This window comes from Epinephelus lanceolatus, chromosome 18 (assembly GCF_041903045.1).
Source record: "Epinephelus lanceolatus isolate andai-2023 chromosome 18, ASM4190304v1, whole genome shotgun sequence".
Taxonomy (NCBI): domain Eukaryota; kingdom Metazoa; phylum Chordata; class Actinopteri; order Perciformes; family Serranidae; genus Epinephelus; species Epinephelus lanceolatus.
Genome location: NC_135751.1, coordinates 16,658,257 through 16,685,637, shown reverse-complemented (window position 1 = coordinate 16,685,637; position 27,381 = coordinate 16,658,257). Strand labels below are relative to the sequence as shown.

Genomic DNA, 27,381 nt, shown 5'->3' with positions numbered 1-27,381 from the left:
CCCCTCCCCACTGACGGCAAAATGGCGACGGAGAACTGTGATGCTGTGAACATGGACCCTGACATGGAACTGCTCAGTGACGAAGAATTAGAGAGGTAAAACAAACTAACGCTACATTGTCAGCGGCAGAAATACACATATAACAAAGTGGCTCACTGACATGTGTTAGCAAAAGTGTTTCCCGTATTAATTTTCTTCGCACTTCGCACTATGAAAGCTAACTAGCGCGCCACCGCTGTTTAGCTAAATTCTGCCCCGGATAGCAGTTAGCTTGATTGTCATCTTAGCTAGCCCCTGAGCTGGATTTCTAGGTTGCAGTCAGACAACTGTTAAAGCTGTCAATCTGCCGTTATTTGCTTAGGGTACTGCTTTCACTTTATTGCAGTATTCCCAGTATGATACAACGTGGCCAACAAGTTAATGACACCATTCACTGAATGTGTGGTCGTGGTGTAAAACATGAAAGACTTCCAAAAAAAGTAACGGCACTGGCCCACGGCATGGTGTCATATGTTCCTGGCTCTGCTGCCCGTCAGCTTCACAAAATAGCTACGTGTTTGATTGGAGGGAACACTTGTGACCTGCTGGTTTGGTTCCTTCTATGTTTAGCTAACTCAGGCCAGCAAGCTCCCTGATGCACACTGTCAGTCACATTCCTGGACATGCTCTCCTTACACGTGATTATAAATGTGATGTTCACACCTCAAGGTTTTACAGTCTAAATAATAAATTTAAAGATAAGGTGTTCAGTTATCTGTTACAAAGCCAGGTAGCAGACCACCAACCCCATTCACCTGTGTGTCATGCTCTGTTCAGCTACACTCACCTGAGTTTGCTAAAATGAGCCTCTTTGCCTGTCTGTCTGCCCGCAGGGAAGCAGAGGGCTTCAAGGAGCAAGGCAATGCTTTTTACATCAAGAAGGATTACGCAGAAGCATTCAATTATTACACCAAGGCCATAGGTAATTATCTCTTAGTTATTTGAGCCAGACTTCCTGTCAGTCCATGGCATTATCTTGATTTCTTGTTTGGATAAGAAATAAAAGTAGGAACTCTGACTGTCCTTGATAGCATGTCAATAACGTGTTTGTTATACAGACATGTGTCCGAAGAATGCAAGTTACTATGGAAACCGGGCAGCCACGCTAATGATGTTATGTCGATACAGAGAGGCTTTAGAGGATTCCCAGCAAGCAGTACGACTAGATAACGACTTCATGAAGGTACGTTGTGGGGGAAAAAAACATTGCATTCTGTTAAATGAAAAGATTTATTCTTGTTGTGTCTAGATCTAGATTTTTTATGATGTGAGTTGCAGAGTGTTTGAGATATTGGCCGTAGAGATGTCTGCCTTCTCTTAAATATAATGGAACAAGATGGCACTTGGATTGTGGTGCTTACAGTGCCAAAAAAAAAATACATTTGGAAAACTGCAATGTCTCTTTCCAAAAATCATGACCTGGTTAATCAAGAAAATCCATATTCTTTCTGATGAACTGCCCATGCCAACCATATAACTGCCCAGGAGGAAGGATGCATCTACTGCTAGCTCACCTAGCACCACTGAGCTGGCTAACATTACAGCTCAGCAGATGAAGACGCCATTAATGTTTACATTTTACGCTGTCATGAGCATGAGCCTCTAGTCTCCGAGTAGATGCACACATGGCAGGTGTAATCTTGTAGAAAGAAATAGTTTCTACATGAAACTGCTCACAACAAGCTCTGTGGATTATCTTGAGTAACTGGTTTATATGATTTGTTTGAGCAGCACAAGCCCAGTATTATCTAGTTTGATTATTTTAAGAAAAGGCAGACATCTCTATGGTCGATATCTCCAACACTCTCACACCAAAACAATCTAGACTGATAAGCATTCAGGCACAGTATGAGATTTTCATGGTACATTGACCGTCTCAGAAAATATCATGGTTTCACGGTATCAAGGTATCACAGTATACCTAACATAAGTTACAATGGCCTTTTATAGGAATAAATACAGAAGGTGTCTTTTGCTGTATAATGGAAGTGTTAGTAAAAAGTCTCATAGGCAGTCAAGGAGGAAAGGAGATGAGCAAACACAAGTGAGATTATCTGTCCAGATTTTTTTAAGTTTCCAGGATTCTATAGATAAGGCCTGGTGAAGAGGACACATGTTTGATTTAGCAGAACTACGTGTAAATAATGCAAGTAAACCCTTTTCTACATAATAAAGTAAAACTAACATGAAAGGAGGTTTTAGAAATGCCACAGAAACTTGGGAGCTTGAAATTTAATTGTGATTGTTTATTACATCCCAGGGCTATTTATCTGTTCAGCTTATAGAAATGACTGGTGTTATGCATGTATACAGTTTAGTTTATAATGCTATGTGGCTCCTCAATATATAAGCTACAGCACACCCCTGTAACAGTGCAGTGGGTTATTAGCATTATGATTTTGCCAAAGGAATAAAAAGGTGTGTCACATACAAGTAAGTTGGGGCTGATCATGGTTTAGGTATTGGTACACAGTGCCCATTTGATTTCAACCAAGGAATTAGGGGATGTTATCACTTCAGTATGTGAACTGTAAATCTTTTACCCACAGGGACATCTGCGAGAGGGCAAGTGCCACCTGTCTCTTGGCAATGCGATGGCTGCCAGCCGCTGTTTCCAGAGGGTTCTGGAACTGGAATCTGACAACAGCCAGGCCCAACAGGAGGTGAGTTGGCCTCACTTTGACAGAGCATGATCTAACAACTTGGACAGGATTATCCTCTATTAGATAGGCTTTGGCCAAACTAGTGCAAATAAAGTGGAAAGACACTGAGTGGTTTAAGGGGAGATCAAGTGGAGTTACTGTTCGAGGAATAATTCACCTGTGAAATTATAATTTGTATATCAGTTACTCACCCTGTGTTGCATTGAATTCAGAATCCAAAAGACAGAGAAAATTTTTGATGAATTGAAGTTAAGGGGGGTTGCATTTAACAACAGCAGAACTGTATCAAAATATCTGTTTACAAACACTTAACACAGCTTGTGCAGTATAATCCAAGTCTCATTTATCCAGTCGCATGCTCAACAGTTCCCAAACACATGCGTTTTCACTAAAACCTTACTATTTAAAACACTTTTGCATAACTGTTGTTAGGCAAGAACAAGGAGCGTGCCTGGGTAAGCACATGTTTTATCTCTGCTCAGTGGAATGCACCAGCGGAGTTCAGATGCTTGTGTTTGCCCTTGTGTGCTACTCATATGTGGACGTTTTTTAAATAATAAGGTTATAGTGAAAATGCGTGTGTTATGGAGTACTGAGCATACCTGGATAAATGAGACTTTGATTACACAGCACACATTTTGTGAGAGTTTGTAAATGGATATTTTGATATAGTTGTGCTGTTTTTAAATGCGGTCGCCTTTTACCCCAGTTCATCAAGAATTCTTTTGGGATTTTTCGTTCACTGTGAAAGCATGCAAGAAAAACAAAGTGTATTCACAAATTCAAGGTAACTATTGGTGAGTAGTTGATACACAATGGTCATTTTTCGGGGAAATATTCTTTAAATCCCAGTTAGAAAGCGAGGGGGCAAGTTTTATGCTGTCACAGAAGTACAGTACTGCTACTTTTATTGCCCTGGTTTTAGGAGCACTAAGCTTGGCATATGACAGAGGCCAGTGGTAACTGTAAAGCAATTATTCTACCACAGGTGTTTGACATTGTCACTGAATACCACACATTCCTTTTTTAGCTGAAGAATGCAGAATCCATCCTTGAATATGAGAGAATGGCAGAGATTGGATTTGAGAAGAGAGACTTCAGAATGGTAAGCTGCACAGAAGTTACAATCTTACTGAATTTCATCAGTTGTGTGGTATGTCACCAGAAACAGACTGCAAGTGTGCTGTGGTTGTTTCTAGGTTGTTTTTTGCATGGACCGTGCCTTGGAGTCTGCCGCAGCCTGTCACAGGTTCAAGATACTGAAGGCAGAGTGCTTAGCCCTGCTGGGGCGCTACCCTGAGGCTCAGTCAGTAGCCAGGTAAGACGGTGTATTTGAAAAATATTTGGTGATTCACTTATTTGATATTATTGGAATCTGTCACAATGAGCATAGAGTAAAGGCAGAATAACACACAGGGGTGTGCATGTGCCATACCAACTCCAACCATAACACCTGGTGGTTTTAAAAACTATATGTAAATCTTGTTTTCAAAGTGTCATAGGTTTGAAACATTGGTCTAAGAAGTGTAAGGTTCTGAAATTCAATATCACAGTGATATAAAAATGGCACATACCTAAAACTGACCACCCCACCCTTTTAATTTGGTATTTACCTCACTGAGGCCATGTGGTCAAAATAAATGTATATAATTTAAAATAAATATAATTTATTTAAGATGTAAGGTCAGTAGCGTATTTCAGCACTCAATTGGGACCAAATTGTATGACATAAAAACAAAAAGAAGAGCCACTAGATGGCAAAAGGGTACTTTACAATGGCAGTTTGAGTTTCTTCACGTGCAAAAAGTCACCAGATTGTGGTTGTTGTCCCTGTCAAATCTGTTTATTTATAATGCCTGGGAATACGTTCCTGCCATATTTGTTGCATTGCCTGAGATAACATATGGTACCCGCGTGTAGTATTGCCTACAAACTAGTGTTTCTGTCAACGACATGTTAATTCTTTACATATCTCAAGGGGAAGGCAAAATTTTGTGACGCCCATAACCTCAGGGAAGTAAGAGAATTTTGTTGTCCTGTTGTTTCTCTGTCATCTCCGACAGTGGTCATGGTGTCTCAAAAAGTGTAGCTGCAGGCTACTGGTAAACTATGCTGTGTCTTGTTTCTTTGGACGAGCACAAGTAGGCGGGGATGGAGAGGGAAAAACATACTAGGAGAATAGCCAATTTTGCTCTACATTTTGAAGGTTGAAGTCAGAAGGTCATTTCAATTGATTTTCAAATTTGGAATTGAAATAGTAGTGATAATAGTGACACAGAATGGCATACTTTTATGTGATTTCTCTTTTGTTTTGTTTTCTTTTTCTTATATGTTTGCTATCTTATAACATTAATCTTCTTTATTTGTTCCCGTTAAGTGATATTCTGCGAATGGACTCCACTAATGCAGATGCACTGTACGTGCGTGGTCTTTGCCTGTACTATGAGGACTGTATCGACAAGGCTGTCCAGTTCTTTGTACAGGCTCTGCGCATGGCTCCTGACCACGACAAGGCTCGACTCGCATGCAGAGTGAGTCATTCAGTAGATAAGAGTTTTACAAATCAAATAAACTTTTATTGCGAATTTGCAGAAATATTAAAACATTTATTGTGAATTCCTAGAAGTATGACCGTTACATCTATGGGAGCCTTTTCTTCTAAAAGCGGCAGTCAACTCAGGACATTTGCCTAATATACAACATTGTCATTTTCTCCCATCCATTATAGACGAATTCGGCGAACAATTTGTGTATGCCGCCATCTTGCGGCGGCACCATTGCTGCAGTGACATGTGTCAGTCATCAATTCATTATGCTGTCATTGTGAACTGACTCTCTACAATGACAGCGTCATGAATAGCTGGGTTGATAATGTTAGACAGTGGCCTCCGGCAACTGATGAGGGTATCTTAAATGAGTACTGATATTAATATAGAAATTAATCATTTGCTTGAGCGATAAGCAGGAAAGATTAGAGTAGGCCTATTAGGGCGATAATAGACTGTATCATTAAACACTGTGTAATATAATGCTAGCATACATTACGTGTGCTGACGTTAGCAAGCTAGCAGCGTGACATTTAATCATTATGGACAGGCTACGTGACCATCACATCATATTGAAGGCGATCCTTCAATATGATGTGATGGTCGTCTAAAAGGCGGTGTAAAATTTTCCCGACCCATCCGGAGCTCAGGTAATTTTGACCCTCAATCAGAGACCTGTAATTGCCGTTTTTCTGGTCATCGGAGGCCAGGCGATCAATAAAATATTCTTGAATACCTAAAACAAAACACAAACATGTGTTGTTGTTGTTTTTAGTCACGTAGCCTGTCCATAATGATTAAATGAAATGTCACGCTACTAGCTTGCTAATGTCAGCACATGTAACATATGCTAACGTTATATTACACAGTGTTTAATGATACAGTCTATTATCTCCCTATTACTCTAATCTTTCCTGCTTATCGCTCAAACAAATGAATAATTTCTAAATTAATATCGGTACTAATTTAAGATACCTTCATCAGTTACCAGAGGCCACTGTCTAACATCATCAATCCAGCTATTCATAATGCTGTCATTGTAGAGAGTCAGTTCACAATGACAGCATAATGAATTGATGACTGACACGTCACTGCAGCAATGGCTCTGCCGCAAGATGGCGGCATACACAAATTACTCGCCGAATTCGTTTATAAGTCTGATTAACCTTGCTGTGATTGTAACCCTGAGTAAGACCCTCTAAGATTGTCCTATGATTTGTTTTTCCAGAATGCCAAAGCACTAAAAGCCAAGAAGGAGGAAGGGAACAAGGCGTTCAAGGAGGGAAACTTTGAGGCAGCCTATGAGCTCTACTCTGAGGCACTAACAATAGACCCCAACAACATCAAGACTAATGCCAAGCTGTACTGTAATAGGGCCACTGTTGGATCTAAGGTGAGGAAGCTGCACAGGAGAGATTCCACTGTTTGCATGTAGGTCTGTCATGATAATGTTATCGACTTATCGAGGTCAGCAAATAGGATTCAGGTCATGTCCATATATTGTACATTATTGCGCCGGTGTTAACATGCGTGTTTGTGTATGTGTGAATTTCACCAACATTGTAGCCAACATGATGCTAGAATAAGCGTTATTATTATCCAATCATATTATCATTATGTCACTGGCATAAAATGGTCTTAAAATGATTATATTGTTAATCGCAATTGTACAAGTCATACGTCATGCCTAACACATACATACATACACTCCTGTAGTTATTCATAGGTTAGCAGGGTTTCAGACTTTGCAAAGATCTCATTCTGTCCCTCCGAAAGCACAATGTTTTTCGGTGTCTTTGCCATCTTGTACTTTCCTCTGTCACATCAAGAGAACTAGGCCACTATGTTTTTGTCTCTCTGTCTCCGCCTCACACGGTCACACTCTTTTCTTTTTCTTTGAAAGCTGAAGAAACTAGAACAGGCCATTGAAGACTGCACGAAGGCCATTAAACTGGATGAGACCTACATCAAGGCCTATTTACGGAGAGCACAGTGGTATGTCCCCGGTTTTCTAACTTGGTTTTTAATAGAGACAGGGAGTTCTGTTGTATTTGGACAAAAAGAAGACAGTATCATCATCTGCACTTGTGTTTTATTGTTCACGCTGCATTGGGAAACAATAACCGACTTGTGTATACTGTGCTGCAGCTACATGGACACAGAGCAATATGAAGAGGCAGTGCGAGACTATGAGAAGGTTTATCAGACAGAGAAGACAAAAGGTAAGAGTCGTACAGCCTGAAAGCTTTCAGCAGAGAGATTGCCTCTTTATTACGGTTTATTGTTTGTTAAAATGTCCTGTCTCTTTTTTTTATTCTGTAGAACACAAGCACCTTCTGAAAAATGCCCAGCTGGAGTTGAAGAAAAGCAAGCGGAAAGATTACTACAAAGTGCTTGGAGTGGATAAGAATGCCACAGAAGATGAGATCAAGAAAGCTTACCGCAAACGGGCGCTTTTACATCACCCAGGTGCTTGACAGAACAGACAGTTTCCATAACAATAAAGCAGAGTGATTTTATGTAACACTGTATATGGTTGTCCCTCAACCCAACGACTTTTTCCCTACCTCTCCTTCCTATCAGACCGTCACAGCGGAGCTAGTCCTGAGTTGCAGAAGGAAGAGGAGAAGAAGTTTAAGGAGGTGGGCGAGGCTTTTAGCGTGCTTTCAGACCCAAAGAAGAAGTCTCGCTATGACAGCGGTCAGGATCTGGAGGATGACGGCATGAACATGGGAGGTTAGTACGTGGGAGAGGCTGGGGTGGGAGGCCTCAAAGGTGAACAGATTAAGGTCCTGTCCACGTGTATACAGTGATTTTTTAAAACAGATATTTTCCCCCTCTGTCCTCATAAATGCCATCCTCAGTTGACCACAATAAAGAACTCAAAGCTAGCATAAACAGTCCTCTCTAGTCTCCTATTGTTGCAAAGGTAGTAAAGTACACAGGCCAATATTACCTTTTTCCAAAACACACACTGGAGATCTTATCTTTGTGGATTCCCCTTCTATGTAAGGACTAAGGCACTCACTCAAAGATACAAGTGATGCTCTTAAAGTTCCACTGCTCATCCAAATCAATCCCACTCTGGAAATTGTCCCACCATCTGCTGGTTCAGCACTAAGCATCTATCATCAGCGCTGCTGAGCTCAAGGCCTCTATGACCAGGAAAATCTGTTGAGGTCCAACAATTAAATCTCTCTGGTCATAATGTCCAGTAAAAATGATTCCCTCGAAGAATATGTAGCTCTAACACTGTGTCTACACTTAAACTGTTAAATATGCACTTCTGTAAGGTCATGTAAACACACCACTGTGCCAATCAGCTGTGCACTCATGTAAACAAACCACGTAGAATATCAGATATGCACTCGAGATCATAGGCTTAATATGTAACCACTTAAAAGATGGGTAAGTACATGCTGTCTTTCTGCTGTTTGTACTTTATCAAAGAGAAAACACATATTTTATATTTTGACATTTACTGGAAATATAGCCAGCAGCAAGCAGGTCATTACCAGAAACATTCAGCTCCGATTTGCAGGTCAGGTTTGGGTCATTGATTAACGCAAATATTTGGAGGTTGGGCAGGACGGAGTGGCTCTAAAGCGGGCTGGGTTGATACACATTTTAAAAAACCCTGACTTGCTCATCAGTAGCAGACGCTGAGCTGGAACAAATAACATTAAGTGCAGCAGACACCTCCATTTTTCCTTTAAGTGGTGCAGCAAGACTACGATGTTAGCAAACTGGTAGTCCACTACTGTTGTCATGGTTTCTGGTGCATAGTCATTACACAAACCAACAATGGACAGTTGACAAGACGATGTCATTGTTTGCCAAATGCCCACTTTTTCATGTCCACTTGGATTAGGGCTGTCAAAATTCCTATTCCTTCTAACAATAACTCATAGGTTCGAACTATTCAATTTTTATTTTTTTTTTTTTTGCATTATGTCCACAAGAGGGCAAACTAATACAAGGAAACATGCTTGTATATGTATCAATACAAGGAAACATAACTACTTGTAGGTATTTTTATTTCAACATAAACGTCTTTGAAAACATTTACATACCTACACATTAAAACACATAAAACAATTATCTATAACATCACGTTAGAAATGACGCGGACCTCTCGCTCCCCCCCCCCCCCCCCCCCACACCGCTTGCGGAAGCGCTGCGAAGAGCCTCGAAGCGCTGAGAAGCAAAGCCAGTTTCCTTTCGCCACCCATGTTAACCGATTGTGTCATCCACACTGGCTGTGCCGCGCCGCGCCGCGCAGCTCCGTGGCCGGCTCTGGTCTATTTTCTGCGCGAGCTGCACGCAAATGTGTCAAGCCGGGTGACGGAGACAACAGCTGGGAGCAGAACCGCTTGTCGACCAGCATGGAGAAATACGCGTCTGATGTGAACATAAGTGCTCCAGCTCGTGCGAGAATTTCGGTGCGGTGCGCTTCGCAGCACCTCCGCGGGCGGTGTGGCCTTTGCAATGCGTTCAGTGCAGCGGCCCAGGCCAACGCCCACTCGCAAGGAGGACAGCTGCGGTGGTGTTTTTTTTCCCTCCACAATTGAATATCAATTTTCACATTCAAAAGTCCATTTTTTTTTTTAAATTCGAATTTAGAATATTCGTTGACAGCCCTAACTTGGATACAGAGTTTTGAGTTGTTTTCAAAATCTTCATTTTAGTGACCTACAGTATGTTTGCGTGTGGATGAGAGGCCAAAACAGAGGAAAATATCTGTTTTTAAAGATATGCGTATATATGTAGACTAGTGGTGTAACGATACATCGATCCACATCGATACATCGATTCACTGATTAACGATCCGATTATATCGATGCAAAATGAAAACATTGATCCATATCGTCATCTTAAAGATACACATTTATTTTGAAATTCATATAGCACTTCTGTGTCGCCATTTCTGGGCAAGCGTGCCTCCGCTCAAACAACAAACAGAGCTCAGAAATAAAATGGTGAAATCATATTCTAGTTGTTTTTGTGAGTTGATGTAAATGATTGTGTTAGATGGGCATATGATATCACGTCATATCGATCGCAGGCTCCTGAATCGAATCAAATCAAAATCTTATCGTGACAGACTTTGTGATATCTGCAAACATCGTATCGTCATCCAAACAAATCGATATAATATTGTATTGTGATAAAGCTGGTGATTTACACCCCTAATGTAGACAGGGCTTTAAGTACTGTGTGAGCTAATGAACCACCTTTTTATTCTAAAACAGCTGTTGTTTTTATGGTGCAAAACTGGCTGTAAAGTTCTCTGTGCTGATTTTGGGTCTTGCATTTTGTCTTCACCAGATTTTGATGCCAACAACATTTTCAAGGCGTTCTTTGGAGGCCCAGGGGGATTTAGCTTTGAAGGTAACTTATGTGCTGCATTTAAAGCAGTGAGAAACGATGCTTTTCTACTGTCAAGCGTTTGGAATGATGTTCACAATTTAAGAACACATCAGTTATTGACTTGTTTGTTTTGTGTTACAGCTTCTGGACCAGGAAATTTCTTCTTCCAGTTTGGTTAATTGGAGGATTTGTCTACCTAAACAGTTACTACATCAGGACTTTTCAACAATGTCAACCCCCTGACCCACCATCCATATTTAATGACTGACTGATTGCAAGTCAGATTCCTGTCTATGCCATTGACTGAATGAATGCAACCCAAATGACCACATGCAACAAATGTTTTAAAGCCCGTATAGCAAGGATACTAAGGTGGCACAGACTAAGTTGATAGTGTGTTACTGGTTTTGGATTTGGTTTCTCTTCCTTTCAGAATGAAAAGAACTTTAAAGTCAGTAATGGCTAGCAACACTGGTCCAAATATTTCCTGGATTTTTGAGATTGCAGAGATTGTGCAGCTATTGTAACAGAGCTTTTAGGGATCCATGCAGGAAGTGACATCCTGGGGAAACTCTTGAGATGCACCTGAGCATTGAGCAAGCTGTTATCCGGCTCGTCTCAACTTACTGCTGAGAGGGGATTTTTCTGCATGAAAGTTAATAACTTGCTTAATGATTTTAAAAGAAAATCACTTAGCAAGCGACACCCTCCCCTTTTGAAGAATCTGTCAGACAGACAGTTGGCTGCTACGAATTCGCACTGAAAACTGCCTCCTTGTCATAAGCCAATAGGAGCACTTGATCATTTTTTAAAATTCACAGCTGGAGCCTAGACGTACACCTACAGTCGAGCTGAAGCACAGTAGAAAGATGGCAGTGGAGACAGCTGTGTTGGCTGTGTTGCCAGCAAGGTCCCCTTCCCTCTTGTTGTCACAGGTTTTATGTTTGATGTTGCCATTCACAGATTGCTGCATTGTACATTTTACTGGAATGTAAAGTGTTGATGTGTGATAATAGTTTTTTTCCATTTTTTTATTTTGATATGTATATTTATTGTAAATTTGCTGTCTGATAGAACCATCAGTGTAAGATAAGGACACTTTTCTGTTAAGTAAAACTCTGAGAGAGACACTGATTATGAGCATCCCTTTCACACTAATTCAGGAAGATAATTGTTATGTTTGGTCTGCATGAAACAATGTGCAGAAATAGATTATGCCTTGTGTATTCCTTGACTGTGATGCAAGCTGTCTAATTTTACTCAATGCAACCAATACGCATAAAAATACAACAAATACAATGTGCTGTGTGTTTGCTATTATCGAAGAAAGTCAGGTCCGGGGGTGATGATGGAAACCTGGTCATGTTCAGTTACTTCCTGATGAGTGTTGTTCTCTTGGTGCACGTTATGAAGAAAAGAAAAGCGTCCTCATCTTTGCTTTCATTGTTTATGCCCTTATGGTGAAACCATCCTCTCTTTATCCTTGAAAAGTACCAGCCATGTCAATAAAGTTGGTCTCCTCTGGGTTTCCCTGAAATTGGTTGTCTTCTTCATGGTATAGAATAAGTATAATAGTATAATTATATCAGTATTATTGTATTTATTAGGGTTTTAATCGACATGTATATGGTCCTTATGAAAACATTCTCATTAAACTGAGATAGAGAGGTGTAACGTTACTAACCCAGGCGACCAGAAGATGGCGGTGTTTCCCGCTCTGTTTGTTACAGTGGTTGCTAGGATACCAGTAGACTGGAGATGCTAATGTTTGTAGATACACGCTGAAGTTAACTTGTTTGGTAGTGTTATGACGGAAAAGTTTGCCTAAAATGTCAGACTCAGACGAAAATCACGAGGGCCAAAAGCCGAAGGGCGTGTTCTCCACTTTAATGGCCGATGGGTACTGGCTGTACATTAAAGGAGAGTATGAAAAGGCTGTGAGCAGCTACACAGCGGTAAGTAGTTAACGTTAGCTAGTTAAGGTTAGCAAGGCATTGCACGTCTTACTAACAAGCTGAAGGTTATCCGTTAACTACAGAACATTTTGGAATTACATTACTTTATCCAAACTATGCAATTAAGACTCAGTTTCACGGGCATGTGTGCACATAAAAGGAATTCAACTCCATTTTTTGTATTGTTCTCAATGTACTTAATGTTACACAGTAATAAATACAACAGCTAGGAACAAAGCAGAGCTGGACAAATAAAGAGGCAGGATTATGTACATGTAAGTGTACGTGGAAAGAATAGGTGTGTGTCCATGGGCCCCTGGGAACAGATATGCAAAGGGTCCCACCACCTCTCCTACATAGAAACAAGACATACAGACGTTGTGTGGTGGTTTTGAGTGTCTTTATCGTCATTATGCATCTTTTGTGTCTCTGAGATAACAGAAAAACACTGAAAGGTGAAGTGAATAACATTGATCATCTTGTTACAATGTAATGTCCTGCAGGGAAACCTTTGGTCCTGGCTTTCATGTGGATACCACTTGACACACACCACCCACTCAACATGCAACATGTCACACAGCAAAAACTGCTAAAGGTTGTCGATGTGGCCTCCACATTCCCCAGACCCCAATCTGACAGAGCATCTGTGGGACGTGCCGGTGCCCTAGAGGTGCCCTGATTCCACAGTGGGGTCTACTTGGATTGGACTTGGCTCTGACATTGAGGCATGGACACAGGACCTCTGAGGGGGTGTCCTGTTGTGTCTGGCACCAGGGTGTTGGCGGTGGACCCCTTGAGACCTTTCGGTTGTGAGGTGGGGTACCAGCACGTCCAATAGATGCTTCATTAGATTGGGATCAGGGCTATTGGAGGTCAGGTCAATGCCTTGAGCTCTTTGTCACATTCCTCAGGCCGTTCCTGAACAGTTTTTGCAATGTGGTTTGGTGCATTGTCCTGCTGGGGGTTGGCACTGCCATCATGAAGTGCTGGTAGAAATCCACAGTGGTGTTTGGGTGGGTGGAGCGCATCAAAAGCATCTACCTGAATGCTGGGACCAGCGTTTTCCAAGCAGAACATTGCATTTTCAATCTAAACTTTCTGTGACCCAACCCTTTAGGCGGGTCTGGGGAATTTTTTGGAAACTCAATGGATTAACTGATCATTTGAAACAAAAACTTAGATCAGAGGTTCTCAAAGTTTAATGACTGAGTGCCATTTTAGGGAGCCAGCATATAATTGAGGGCTGCACAGAAAAAGTGCACATGCTGACTTTTTATGACCTTTTTTTGAAGACATGCCAACACTTAACAAAACCTATAACAATCGACAGTGATATAGCCTATGTAACACTCATATTACATTTATAGTTTCCAACTTTTTCATACGTTTGAAAGAAATAAAAAAGGACAGTACAGTGTTTGACATTTATTGTACCTACCCAACTAGTATGGCAACACCAACTGGACAAACCACACGCGGAACTGCAGTTCACAATATTAGAACTGCAAGTAACAATAATTTGTTAAGGTTATGATCACAATAACAACTGCTAATGATTATTTCAGACAGAGGTACATAGTTGCCTGTTGTAGCATGACAATTTTTATTTTTATTAAGTATAAATATCATAATTACTGCATTGTAATGGTAAAAGTATAATCTATCATGGAGGTAAATGGAGTTTTGAGTGTATGACTGATTTTAATTGTTCATTAGAGTGAGGGCTCATGGAAAGAAACTGTTCTTGTCTCTTTGAATTGCTTTTGGTCTTTGTGTTTAGGCGCTGACTTTAAAGCCCGATGACAAGAACTGTTTTGTTGGCCGATCCAAATGTTACCTGAAGATGGGGCAATCTGAAAATGCTCTCAAAGATGCAGAGGCTTCACTCAAAGAGGACAAGTCATTCTTTGAGGTAAACAGAGAGCTACAGTAATGTTAAAGCCTGTCACAGTCAAAAAAAAATGTTATCTTCCTTATACTAAATGACAGCCCTCAATTCACTATTTAATGTAAATATGGGACAATGTATAAAAAGTGTAGCCAAGAAATGTTTTTGTGATTTTTTTCAGGGATTATACCAGAAGGCAGAGGCATTGTACTACATGGGAGAATTTGAATTTGCACTGGTGTTTTACCACAGAGGACAAAAGCTGCGTCCACAAATACAGGAGTTCAGACTGGGTATCCAGAAAGCACAGGAGGCCATAGAAAACTCTGTTGGCAGTAAGTATTTTGACACTAAATTGTTAGTTACAGCATTTGAAAAAGCAGCACAGCACAGCTAAAATCATGCATTCTTCTCTGGTATCCTCCAGGTCCTTCTTCTATAAAACTGGAGATTAAGGGAGACCTATCATTTCTCAAAAAAGATGAAGAGGTTAGTCTTTGTTGTGTTCCCTGTTAATACCCCAGGACTAATCAGAAAAACCTGGATGTAGTGCTGTTGTAAACATGATCATACATATACAAACATACTCCTGGTAACAAAGGATCACCTTCCTAATAGATTTTGCAGTTTTGTGTATGCCAAGTTCAACTCTTGCCTCCCTCCTGTTGTATAATATTGTGTTTGTGAATGACTGATGGGTAAAGAGGGCCCAGCCAATCGCTGCTATTCAGCATCTGACGAAAGAAAAGAAACAGCAGACCCAGAAGACCCCTAAGAGTGAGAAGACCACCAAACAACTGCTGGGAGAGTTTTACAGTGACAAGAAATATCTAGAAAGCCTGCTCAAGGATAAAGGTACTACATTATCTGCATCTTTTATTGCTGGCTGAGTACACTGTAGCTTTAAATGATACCTATACCTTTCTCCTCTGGTCCCTACTGTTCTGTGTGTTCATTTAAACACATCTACAGTGATGTTTTTCACTTTTAATAGACTAATATTTAAAAGTGTTATGCAACAATCTGCAGATTTGGTAAAAGGTAAGACAAAAGGTGGAGAGCGACTGCAGGACGTCATTCAGGGCTGCCTTACATACCTCGACACTTGCACCGAGTTCTGGAACCAGGAGAAACCTATCTGTGCACAGGAAAAGGAGCAAAAGCTCATGCAGCAAAAATCTGGCAAGACCCACCAAAGCGCACTCTCTGAGCCTGCTCAATTTTTGCTGAGGAGCCTGAATGAAATTGATGCAGGTAAGGCAGGCCTCTGGCTGAACCTGTTGATTGGTGCTTTACTTTGTAGCCTAAAAATGCTTACTGCGTCTTTTTCATCATAGCGTTGACCTCTGGAAATGCGGAGGGTAGTCAAAAGAAGGCGGAGGAAGTCATGAAGATAGTGCAGCGCTGGTCTGAGAAAGAGGTGCCTAATAAGAAAGAGGTTTTGGGCACTCTGCACAGCTGTATTGGGAATGCCTTGATCGACTTGGGAGACATGGACAAAGCTTTAGAGCACCATCAAAAAGACTTGGAGTTGGCTAAACAGTAGTAAGAATTTTCAGAATCACACAACAGGAGTGAACGTGTTTAACAGCATACATCAAATGTCTAGTAATGTTTCTGCATCAACAGCAAACTCCCAGATGCGATGTCCAGGGCTCTGGATAACATTGGACGTGTTTATGCCCAAACTGGACAGTTCACACAGGCTGTCGAGTTGTAAGTAAATAACGGAGTAACAGCTGCTCTTGTATAATATATTACATTGCCATTCTTTGCAAAACGTGTTATTTTGATGGTAATCTTGTATAGTCACACCTCTCTTAACAAGCATTGTTTCGCATTGAGGTATGACTATGGAAGATTAGCATATTGGTGATAGGTTATACGCATTTTAATTTTAAGTATGTTTTTAACTGAGCTGGGAGAAGAAGATTCCCTTGGTCCGTGGTGGTTTGGAGAAGACGTGGTTGTTTCATGAGATTGGTTGGTGTTACCTGGAGCTGAATCTCTACAAAGAAGCCCGAGACTATGGGGTCCGCTCAGTTGCTGCGGCCGATGAAATTGCTGATGAGAAATGGCAGATAAATGCCAACGTCTTGGTGGCACAGTCAGAATGTAATTATTATCTTTCTAATATTTACAAAATAAGACGGTGTGACATGTCGGCTTATTTGCTTGATGTTTAAATTTTAAACTATTTAATGCTTCAGTGCTGTTGTCATCACACAAACTAAACCCCGATCTCTGATGAGTCAATTCCCTTCTGTTTCATCTCAGTGAAACTTGGAAACTTTGAATCCTGCATCCCCCACTTTGAGAAAGCCCTGACCCAGGCTAAATTGCAAGAGGACGACTCTGCCATCAGTGTCATTCAGAAGGTTCCCTCTCCGATGTCATATGCTTCCCTTTGCTATCTTTTCAGATCCATTTAAAGGCATTTCTAATTGCTGATGTTTATCATTCTGCTTTCAGGCCCTAGATGAAGCAAAGCAACACCTCCCACAGTGAGGATGTCCTGAGTCAAGTTTTGTGGTGGTGTGTGTGTGTGTGTGTGTGTGTGTGTGTGTGTGTGTGTGTGTGCTAACAGAAGACAGCAATCATCAAATGAGAGTTGATAGAACAAAAAGAGACCAATAAAAATCATCTCACTCAAATGGGCAACTGAGATATTTGACTTTTTATGAATGCAAAGATCCCTTACAATGCATGGATCCATTTTGATGAGAGCCTCAGAAACATGTTTTTTATGAGCACACACTGGCTGATAAAAAATAAGTCACAGTATCTGTTTATAGGTCTTGGCGCACAAAGACATGTTTTGAGTAGTAACTACTAAAAGGTCATAATACAAACAGTCCAGTATAAAAAACAAATGTCAACCAGGCACTGGATCATAGGGTTGTTTTTTATGATCTCATACTGTAAAATTCAAATCAGGAGAAGTGATGTCACTGTGTCATAGACAGCAGTGCATTGTGTGAAGGTGTACAGTTCTCTGGAATAAAAATATGAATTCTGAGAAGTGTTTCAAAGCTTTTATCTGGCCTACATCCTGCTCTGTTTTACAGAGTGACTTCTGAAGCACAAATGACATTATTTTTAGTATTGCTAACATTTTCAATTGCAGTCCAAATCTATTTGTAAGGCTGCACTTTGTCAGAATTCTATGAACAACTGGATCATCTCTTATCTAGAAGATGTGTTGCTTAAGATGCAAAATAAAGAGAAATCTTATCGCACACAGCAACCTGCCAAACCATGAAGGCCTTTTGATAACTTAAAAGTTCTCCATAAAGAGTTATATATGCTGCAGGGAACTTCCCCTTTTCACGCCTCTATATTACATCTGTCACCAGGCGCACAAGGTGTGACTTACATACAGATGACTGCTTCCTGAAGGGTTTAATATCAGTGTATTGTTTGCATGTAGGTCAGAGACAGAGGAATTACAATTTATGGCCATTGTCTGCTTTTTCATGGTATCTCTCTTTGTTTTAAATTTTGATACTGGATGTTAAACAAAGCACAGTATTGTATCTTTCAGTCACAAGGGTTTGATCACACTCCTTAACTGAAGGCTTCATCAGTATTGAGGAAAATGTCACTAACACATTGCCAAGCGTATAAACAAACCACTGTAGTCTGCGGTCTTGCTCTGTGAGGTGTACTTTTTGGGATGGGAGTGGCTTTATAAATGAAGTGATTGTGGTTTACACCAGCTCAAGGTATGACTAATATTATTAGTATTAAGTGTTAAGTATTAATAAATAGACATGCAGTAGGAACTGAAATTGGAACATAATGGAAAATGGGAAAAAACTTGATTTTTAAATATTTATTGATAAAGCCTCCCTTTGCCATCTTTTAAGTTTTGACAGACATACACCAATACACACAGGCCCTGTTTAGAACTGGTATAAGCACTCATTTTGGGTTATCCAATCACAAGTGGAGAGCACTAAATATAAGTGTAAGTGACCACCAAGAGGTGGTCTGTGACACACTTGACCACATATCTTTTACAGTCTAAACACTAATGCATCCTGAGGCTTCCCGACCAGAACTATGTCATCAATGCATGACATGGCAGTTGTTTTGATGACAGTGCACAAAGGCTCTGCAACATATCCATTTTATGTTGAGTTGGACAAAGTGTTGCGTGATCATCCATCGTTTTGCCCTATGAAAAGATGGTGATTTCTGCTGACAGCGAGATCTCAAGCTGTACTGAAACAACCGTAGCATGTGAAGCAAGGATGTTACAGAGCAGTTAGTAAAAGTGTGGATGTAATAACTGTGTGCGAGGCAGTAACAGAATCTGATCACAAGTGGTCAGATGAAAAGTGTTGAGATTTGAGATCAGATCAGCTAATACACATGTTAATACCAGGTCTAAACAGGGCCAGGGATACACAAACAAATGTATATACAATAAAAACAATACAAGCTTCTATAATTTAATAATAAAAAAATATAAACCCAGGCAGGAGATTATGAATTGTGTTTATTCTGATGTAGTTTGGTGCACATTTAAACTTGAAATAAAGGAAAAGTTATATACTGTTAAAGTCTGAGAAGAAAAGAAGAGGTGGTAGATATTTTTTCTATAAAAATAATTAAAGTAACCCTAGACCTACTGTTATCCCATCCTTATGTGAACTTTGCTCATATTTATGTTCCATTGTGTTCTTTTTCAAAAAACAATACAAATAATGTTGTAAAATGCCAAAAATAAACAAATAAAAAAATAATAAAAGTACAAAACAGCTTAGAGATGTTTTGCAGGTGCGTATTACAACAAATATACAAATTATTTATGTATTATTTATTGTTATTTTAGTAAAAAGCTTCTCCAGTGCCGTCCTTCCGGTCCTCAGGGGCGTGTCCGTTGCCCCGCCCAGTTGCGCGTGCCCGGGAATTTCCGTTTTCCTCCTTGAAGAGTGAAGCGGGTGCATGTGTTTGCCAAGCTTTGCCTTGTCATTGTATCCAGAGAGAAACGCGTGGTCAGCGGCACCACCGACAGCTCCACTGCAGTCTAACTGGTAAGCTGGCATTTTAGCAGACAAAAGCCCTCCGCACAGCTCGCTACAACTCGTCGTATTTTCTCTTTTGTTCAGACTAAAACAAGTTGCTCCATTTACATACAGTGATTTGCAAAGGGCAGGGAAACATGAAAGTTGCTTAGACGTGGCGCTGTAGCTGGTGATGTTAAACCACATTTACCGAGTGCCAGGCTAAATTGTTTTTGTCTGGCGTGCTAGCGTTGGTGCACGCCACTCCCCGCCTCACCACATTGTGCAGTTAATATAATGTAATGTTCAAAGTCTGGCTATTTTCTCCATTTAAAACAACATTTGAGCTCACTTGAACGTAGCCTTTGACACTTATTTTAAAAATTCATATTTTTTGTGAAGTGAACGTGTAGTGTATTTAGTCCAAACTTAGCTTAAACAAAAAGAACCATCCTCTCTCTCACTGCGCCATTTACTGCTACTGTATCTTGCTTATATCGATTAAGATTAAGTTCAATACAAGTGAAAGTGTTTATTTTTCCCAAATTTGCATCTCTTTTGGTTTCGGTTATTGGATATTCCCCTCTCTGAACAAATACTGTTTAATGTTTGCCTTTGTTGCTACAGTAGGCTGAGTTGTGAGAGCTTCCCCTTCTGTCCCATGACACGATGTGGTTTCACATATCTGTTAAAATCAGGCGTTTGCTATCAAATCTGACACTGACGTTGAAAATAACCTGTCACACAGTGGAGGTCGCTGTACTGTGAAGTAATCACACTTTTTTCAGCGATGACCCGTTTTCTTTGACTGCCCTTTGTCTGTGTGCTGGCAGGGACTGTAGGTAATAAACCAGCGCAATGTTTCAGTGCAGTATTTTGTTGTCATGCTTGTGTGTCTGCATTATCCGCATACTGTCTTTGTGTTCATAACAAATGGAAATTAAAATTAGGATGACATCACCCCTACTGTAGGACAGCCCTGAACACAAGTAGACATTAGAACATTTAAGGTTGTTGCAGCGTCATTGTATTGGATTGCATCAGATTTGCACATCCAAAATCAGTTGGTAAATGGTCATTTATTAAACAACACGCTCTCTTTCTTAAATCAGGGATATTGGGTCATTTCCCGCTTGAGACACGATGAACACAGTCGTCATAAAACTGTGATTTCGGCCTTTACAAGGGCATCTGGTCTGCAAAAAAGCTGTCAGATGTGACAGCATTTAAGTGCATATTCACAAGATTTTCATGTTTAAAAATTAAGATTATCAACCATTGATTCCACTTTTAATTCAGTTTACCTGCACATCTGAATATTTTAAATACAGCTTGTTAAATGAACTAGCCTATTTTATTAAAATTCAGGGTCCAATGTCATAAATGTCCTTGCCTAAGTCAATTTTTACTTTCCCCTATACAAATAGTTTCATCTGTTAGCGGTTATCAAAAGTTGCTCTCGAACTTGAGGCAACCTGCGCAATACACTGGTGAAGTTTCACCCACATCCTCTAACGACACCCAGCTAAACTCCTGTTACCAGGATAATTGAAATGCTTGCTTGCCCTTCAGCTCATAAACTTTGTCTTTACCCACCGCCATTTTCTTGCAACTGCCCTAATGGTACTGCTCGTGTAAGTCACAACAGAAATGAGAGTGGCCAGATGGCTCACTCCTTAGCTACACACATTGTCAGCTCCAGAAAAAAAAACTATGTTTAATCCTCTTGTGCTCAACTGAGGTGCTAGATTTACTAGCCCAACATGGTACTGTACTTGCCCAGATGATCAGGCAGTCATTATTATTGAGCCCTGAAATTAATATTATTATGGTTAATGGGACACTCCAAGCCCGAAATGTAACCACCTCCATCTAAATTAAGAAATATGTTGTAGCACAGGAACTTGTATCTGTTTAGAAGTTTTACAAAATCAGTCATCACTGATCTAAAAAGACACATCTCTTTCTTTTTAATTATGTATTTAAGGTACATGGTGGTGTGTAAAGTCAGACTTGAAGCCAGACATGGACACTGACAAGAGTGTGGAGGTTGTCGAGGCGTCAGAGACTCCACAGCAAGAGGAGACTGAAATGGAAAAAGAGGTTGTGTCAAAATTGGAGGCACAAGAGGAATTCACAGAGCCTGAGAAGTCACCAGCTGCTGATGAAGAGACTGAGCAGCTGGCAGTGAATGGTCACAACACAGGAGTCATAAACTTGAAAGAAACAGAAGAGTTGATTGTGACAGAAACTGTGACGCTGTCTGAGGAGAAAACAGAAAGGGAGATTGAGGACAGCGTGCCCAGGGAAAAATCTCAAATGGAGTCAGAGGCCGATGCGGTGACACCACCAGAACCAGATGAGTCATCTGAAAAGATCTCTGACCCAGTTGCAGCTTTAGACACAGAACCAGAAAACACCAAGCCTGAACAGCAGCCCGTGCCAGAGAATGACCCAGAGCCTTTGCCTGTGCAAACACCTCTGGCCGAGAGTGCCCCTGAACCAGAGCCAGAGAAACTGGGAGAATCAGTTCCACAAGCTGAACTACAAGAGCAAACATTACCTGAACCAACCGCGCTGCAGCCGCTAGTAGATACACAACCACCCAGCCAAGAGAAGACCGTGTCAGAACAAGTGGAAACTAAGACAGAACTGCAGACTACAATGGAGACTGGGGCAGTTGAAGTTACCAAAGAGGGGGTGGCAGAAAAAGATGTTGCAGCTGAGCCTGTAAAGGAGATGAAGGAGGAAAAACCAACAGATACAGTCAAGCCAGCAGAGACCGTGATGGTGATGGCAGTTTCCCCAGAAAAGCCAGCAGAAGCAGTGATCGTAAAGGATGAAGCATCAGCTGAAAATGTAAATGTTAAACCTGCAGAGGAAGAAAAGGCAGCTGAACCAGAAAAATCTGATGCCCCGAAGGGAGCAGAAGCAGCAGCCGATAGTGAAATTAAATCTGAGAAGAATGATACAGAGCTTCCCAAAGAAGAGGATACGGTCCCTGCACCTGGCTCTCTGGGCTTTACCCTCCTGGAACAAGAGCAGACCAAAAACGCCCTACGAACCTCTCGTACCCTTGTTGTCATCAGAGGCCTTCCGGGAAGTGGAAAAAGCTTCCTGGTACGTGCCATTGCGGACGCCTACAAAGACCACTGCTCTGTCGTGTGTGCTGATGACCATGGTGTGAAGCCAGAGAATCCAGAATCCTCTGCAGATGGGTACAAGGCTCTGGATGAGGCTGTGGTGGCCTGCTGCAGCACGGGAACCGCCTCCTCTCTGCTGATTTTGGTGGATGACACCAACCACACCCAGGATCGGCTGGCCCGCCTGGGGGAGATTGCAGAGGAGCACCACCTTGTTGCCATCTTTTTGGAGCCACGTACAGAATGGAGCAAAGATCCAGCACAGCTGTCCAAGAAGACCCGACGCGGACTGGAAGTGGCCCAACTGGAAGCCATGAAAGGTCCACTGGAGGAAATGTCCCTTCCTCTTTACTTTGGCTGGTTTCTTCTCTCCTCCATCCAGGACAAGGTTAGGTGCACGTCGATGGACTTCCTGAAAACGCTGGACACCTTGGAGGCCTTCAAGAAACATCTGATTGACTGTGAGTGCATTTAAATCTATTTCATTTACAGAAGTGAACGCACCGGTGAGAACCATCAAATCCTTAAGCAGATTAATATTTGAAAGCTTTGGATTGACTGAGATGCAACTGATCCTGCTTTGTGTTTACAGTCACTGGGAAAGCTGAGAAGGAGGTGGATTTGGAGCAGTACTTCCAACCCAAAGGGACCCTCCATTGCACTACAAAGTTCTGCGACTATGGAAAAGTAGAGGGTGCCAAAGAGTATGCCCAGACTCAAGTAAGAAACCCGTCATTTCATTGTCTGCTTATAAATGTATTTTGCATTAAGTGATTAGACAAATTTTAATCTGATAGCTACATGTGTTTTTAGGCATGTTAATTATTTTTCACTTTATATCATGCATTGAGTAAACATTTTAAATAGTAACATCCCAGCAGTGTCGTGTTTAATTATACTGATCTTATCGTCTTATCTTTATTTCCTTCTTTCTGCTCGGCTGATAAAGATTTCTATTGTTCTGTATTCGAGCTGTCACGGAGTTCTCTCTTTGATCATGTATAAAAATCTGACAGCTACATATTGTAGGTAGGGCTGTACTGAATGTCATTGCTCTACATTCGAAGCTTCTATTGGTTTTCTAATGAAGCTTCAAATGTCTGTTGTCATTTTTATGACGTCATTGCACTAAAGAAAAATTAAAAGTCCTTGAATAAAATCCTCATTTTGAATAAAGTGATTAATCTGATTAAATGAAGTAGCTTTTCTGTATTAAACCAACTTTCTTTTGGGAATAAATATAATTTATGGTGCTGTTAGATTGCTGTTAGACCACCTTGTTAGAGGTGCGTGCCTGCCTTTGTGTGCAGCAAGTGGAAGAGCAGTTTTTTTGACCACAGCAAAAGTTGTTTTGAAAGACTAAATGCCAGCAAATATGGATTGAAGCAGAATATTTTGTTAGATGTAATTACTTCCGAAATTCACTACATGATTTTTTTTAATACATTTTGAATTTTGGACTTGACAGTGCTCTGGATGTTTGGATCGTGAGTCAGAAACAATCCTGCCCAGCCACCACTGGAATCTTATTTTACAAATAGTATAATGATATTATATTAGCCTGATCTTTATCTGCCACTGGGCAATAATACTGGGTTTCAGTGGAATGAAAAGATGTGCAAAAAAAGCTCTGCAGCATTTAAATGTAGATTTACATTTTGGATGTCAACGTTTTGAATGAAGCTTTGAATTATTCGGTACAACCACAGTTTTAGAGATGTTAATTCACTACTTGTTATTTTGTTATTTTGACTTTCAAAGAGTTACACCCCTGCAGTGTAATATTGTATTGTATTGTATTGAAATTGATCTTATCTTTATTTGCTTTTTTCTGCTCCTCAGGCTGTTCAAGATATGTACGGTTCTGTGTTCGAGCTGTCACTGAGTGCTCTCTTTGTGACCCCTCGCACCGTTGGTGCCAGAGTGTCCCTCACGGAGGAGCAGCTTCAGCTGTGGCCAGCTGATGCAGAAAAGCAGGGAGAGTCTCCCTCCCTGCCTCCGGGAAGCCGCGCCCACGTTACTCTAGGATGTGCTGAGGGCGTAGAGCCAGTTCAAACAGGACTGGATCTGCTCGAGATCCTGGCCCTGCAGCAGGAGGGCCAGCAGGGGGAGCCCATCGAGGAAATGGAGCTGGGCTCGCTGACCTATTACGGCGAGGGAAGGTGGCTGCTCAGTCTCAGAGAGCCCATCTGCGCCCCAGCGTGCTTCTCCAGCTACTACGGGCGCAAGGTGCCTGAGCCGGCCAAAAAAGAGCCCGAGAAGAAAAAGAAGCAGAAGTGCACCATACTGTAAATGGCAAACGTGTGGCCGGGATGACTGGTGAATTAAACATAGGCTTACTCTGTGCAAGGTTTGTGTGTTTGTGCAGTGTTTAGGGTTTCAGTAACAGCCACCCTAAATCCACAAGCTGTGTGCCTTTTTACTGTTGATTTGCACCACAACCCAAGATGCCTTCAATCCAGTTAGGCTTGTTGTCAACATTGTTCAGTATCTTGTTTCACATATCAGCGCCAGGGCTGCAGTAACTGAGTTTGCTGAGGTGTTAGCTGCAGTTTTAGACTAAGATAGTATAGCCTCCTCCCACAGCACCACAGTTATCTAAGACTTAGATTTCCTCTTCTATACATGTCCGTGTCTCTCAGTATTCAAATGTGAAAAAATTAGGTACTTTATTTGCATGCCTCCCAGGTAACAGTATCAGCATAGCAACACATTTCTGCCCTGCTAAAAGTTCCTCTGCCGCTTCATCAGAATTTGTCTGGCGTTTCCTTTGGCTTAGTCGTAAGTGAAAAAGATTGTGTTTGTGCGCTGCCTAGGAAGTAATTGTTACAATAGCATATGGGCCAAAGTTATCTATTTGATTAAGTGTATTAGAATGACTGTCATTTATAGAGGTCCTTCCTTGTAAAATCTTTGCACTGTGCGTGCGTTGTTTGAAAGGGAGAACGCTGATGAATTTGACATATTGTTTCAGCAGCTTGCACTTAGTACTTATCAAATGCTGTGAATCCAAGTTCATGTTTTGCAATCTTTTTCTACTGCGCAAGACTGCACCATTGATCCCTTTTATTCTCTTTGAACAGCACTTCATGTATTGCATTTCGATTTGTATCCTCTGTGACTGTAATTTTTTGAAGGGCAATTCCTACTTTGTGTAGCTCTTATGAATCACTATTTTTGCACTTGTTTTGTACACTTAATAAAAAAGAACATGCTTTGCTCCAGTAATGCAGTGTGCTGTCTGTTCAGTGCTGCTAATGCAGTTTGGTGATGAGGAAGTAGCCTGATAACGGCGACACTTTATCTGCATGTAATCAATTTCACAAAGCACGCAGTTAACCATATAAAACAGCAGAGGGCACTTGTCTCTTGTGCAGTGTTTGGAAATCTGCCTGTGGTAAAAATGTTTTATGCATTTAACCTTTATTAACCTCCAGTTCATTGTGTCAGAATTGGCTTCAACAGGGTAACTTGCTCGGGACTATTCAAATACTGTACTTTCACATGTTGTACCGCAGACTGAATTGCACCATTTTGTCTGATGTCCCTTCACTTTGCCCTTGCTTAAGAATCTGGCACAGTAAAAATTATAAAAAGATTTATCATAGACAGTATAGCTGCCAAAAAGTGATAACCATCCGAGCGCAGCCTGTGACGAAGCAAGGACTCATCTGTAATATCTGCACTCTGTCCAACACATCAGCTACCTCAAAGGTGCACCATACCTCTACTTTTTTTTTTCTTAAGCCTATTGCATTCATTCAGATTCCAACATACTCTAAAATGCAGTTGTGCTTTACATAATAACTAATATAATTCTGATATCAGGGTGACAGTTGCCATACAGTACACAACAAAAACTGGTTTTGCGGTCTGTAAAGACAAAAATTTGCACTTTTTTAATTAGAAAAGTGGAAGAAGTAGTCAGGTGTTTTACTAAAGTAAAAATAGCAATACCACAGTGTATAAATACTCTGCATTCATAATTTGACAAAAGTATTAGTAGCAATATACTTAAAATACATAAAGTAAAAGTATTAATATTGCAGAATAATGTTTGAGTTGTTTTATTATTATTATTGAGGCATTAATGTGTAGCCTACAATAATTTAATGTTGCAGCTGGTAAAGGTTGGGATAATAATTATAATTTATTTTTATTATGCTGCTAGGTAGCTTGTGAATTTCCTCAATGCATCAATAAGTCATGTCTTTATCCATAATAATACATAATTATTTATTTGTTGGTCATATTTTGGATTATGAATCTGAATCCAACAATTCAGGTTTCAAATAAATGTAGCAGAGTAAAAGTATTTCCTTGTGCTGGAGTAATATAAAGTAGCAAAAAATGAAAATACTAAAGTAAAGTACAAGTCTTAAAACTGTACTTAATGGCCTATAGTACTTGAGTAAATGTACTTAGTTTACAGCGCTGTAAAATCATTTTTTAAAAAAATGCAATTAAAACATGTTCTTGATCATACAGACTGTTTATACAGAATATATATATGCTATTTAACTGAAATGTGAGACAGTCTTCCAAATTAAAGGAATAAAAGAGGCAACAAGTGCATTCACCCTCCACATAGTTGTTGAAGCTAAAAATAACTGGTATTGATTCAGGTCAAGGACAGGTTAAAGGGTTAAAGACCATGAACTGGCGCTCTACTTTCACACTGCTCACCTCACAGTGCAGGATGATCCATGCAAGACTTGATGTGCAGGTTATGTGCAACATGAAGTGACTTCCTCATTGGTTGCCG

At 40.7% G+C, this 27,381-nt stretch overlaps 3 protein-coding genes across 3 annotated transcripts; all 3 read left to right on the top strand.

Annotated features, from left to right (window-relative positions):
- The first annotated feature begins 3 nt into the window (after window positions 1-3).
- On the top strand, window positions 4-12,155 carry dnajc7 (DnaJ (Hsp40) homolog, subfamily C, member 7). Its single transcript, XM_033645102.2, has 14 exons — window positions 4-95; window positions 873-961; window positions 1,098-1,222; window positions 2,589-2,702; window positions 3,733-3,807; window positions 3,902-4,020; window positions 5,080-5,233; window positions 6,477-6,641; window positions 7,152-7,243; window positions 7,397-7,470; window positions 7,571-7,717; window positions 7,832-7,984; window positions 10,577-10,639; window positions 10,760-12,155. Exons 1-14 carry the CDS (start codon window positions 22-24, stop codon window positions 10,795-10,797), a joined length of 1,482 nt encoding a protein of 493 aa, XP_033500993.1. The 5' UTR covers window positions 4-21; the 3' UTR covers window positions 10,798-12,155.
- Window positions 12,156-12,368: 213 nt separating this feature from the next.
- odad4 (outer dynein arm docking complex subunit 4) lies at window positions 12,369-17,115 on the top strand. The gene is made up of 11 exons (XM_033645748.2): window positions 12,369-12,573; window positions 14,354-14,485; window positions 14,643-14,796; window positions 14,889-14,950; window positions 15,166-15,316; window positions 15,491-15,715; window positions 15,799-16,006; window positions 16,091-16,177; window positions 16,380-16,576; window positions 16,739-16,839; window positions 16,934-17,115. Exons 1-11 carry the CDS (start codon window positions 12,448-12,450, stop codon window positions 16,967-16,969), a joined length of 1,479 nt encoding a protein of 492 aa, XP_033501639.2. The 5' UTR covers window positions 12,369-12,447; the 3' UTR covers window positions 16,970-17,115.
- A 2,265-nt stretch (window positions 17,116-19,380) lies between these two features.
- Window positions 19,381-25,844, top strand: cnp (2'',3''-cyclic nucleotide 3'' phosphodiesterase). Its single transcript, XM_033645566.2, has 4 exons — window positions 19,381-19,503; window positions 21,461-23,077; window positions 23,209-23,336; window positions 24,459-25,844. The coding sequence occupies exons 2-4, from the start codon at window positions 21,499-21,501 to the stop codon at window positions 24,906-24,908; spliced, it is 2,157 nt and encodes a 718-aa protein (XP_033501457.2). The 5' UTR covers window positions 19,381-19,503; window positions 21,461-21,498; the 3' UTR covers window positions 24,909-25,844.
- The last annotated feature ends 1,537 nt before the right edge of the window (window positions 25,845-27,381 follow it).

Coding starts and splice junctions, on each gene's coding strand:
- cnp (XM_033645566.2), top strand. CDS start 21,499: ATGGACACTGACAAGAGTGTGGAGGTTGTCGAGGCGTCAGAGACTCCA. Junction 23,078..23,208: donor CAAGAAACATCTGATTGACT/GTGAGTGCATTT, acceptor TTGTGTTTACAG/TCACTGGGAAAGCTGAGAAG. Junction 23,337..24,458: donor AAGAGTATGCCCAGACTCAA/GTAAGAAACCCG, acceptor TCTGCTCCTCAG/GCTGTTCAAGATATGTACGG.
- dnajc7 (XM_033645102.2), top strand. CDS start 22: ATGGCGACGGAGAACTGTGATGCTGTGAACATGGACCCTGACATGGAA. Junction 962..1,097: donor TTATTACACCAAGGCCATAG/GTAATTATCTCT, acceptor TTTGTTATACAG/ACATGTGTCCGAAGAATGCA. Junction 4,021..5,079: donor GAGGCTCAGTCAGTAGCCAG/GTAAGACGGTGT, acceptor GTTCCCGTTAAG/TGATATTCTGCGAATGGACT.
- odad4 (XM_033645748.2), top strand. CDS start 12,448: ATGTCAGACTCAGACGAAAATCACGAGGGCCAAAAGCCGAAGGGCGTG. Junction 14,951..15,165: donor TTCTCAAAAAAGATGAAGAG/GTTAGTCTTTGT, acceptor TGATGGGTAAAG/AGGGCCCAGCCAATCGCTGC. Junction 16,577..16,738: donor CTTGGTGGCACAGTCAGAAT/GTAATTATTATC, acceptor GTTTCATCTCAG/TGAAACTTGGAAACTTTGAA.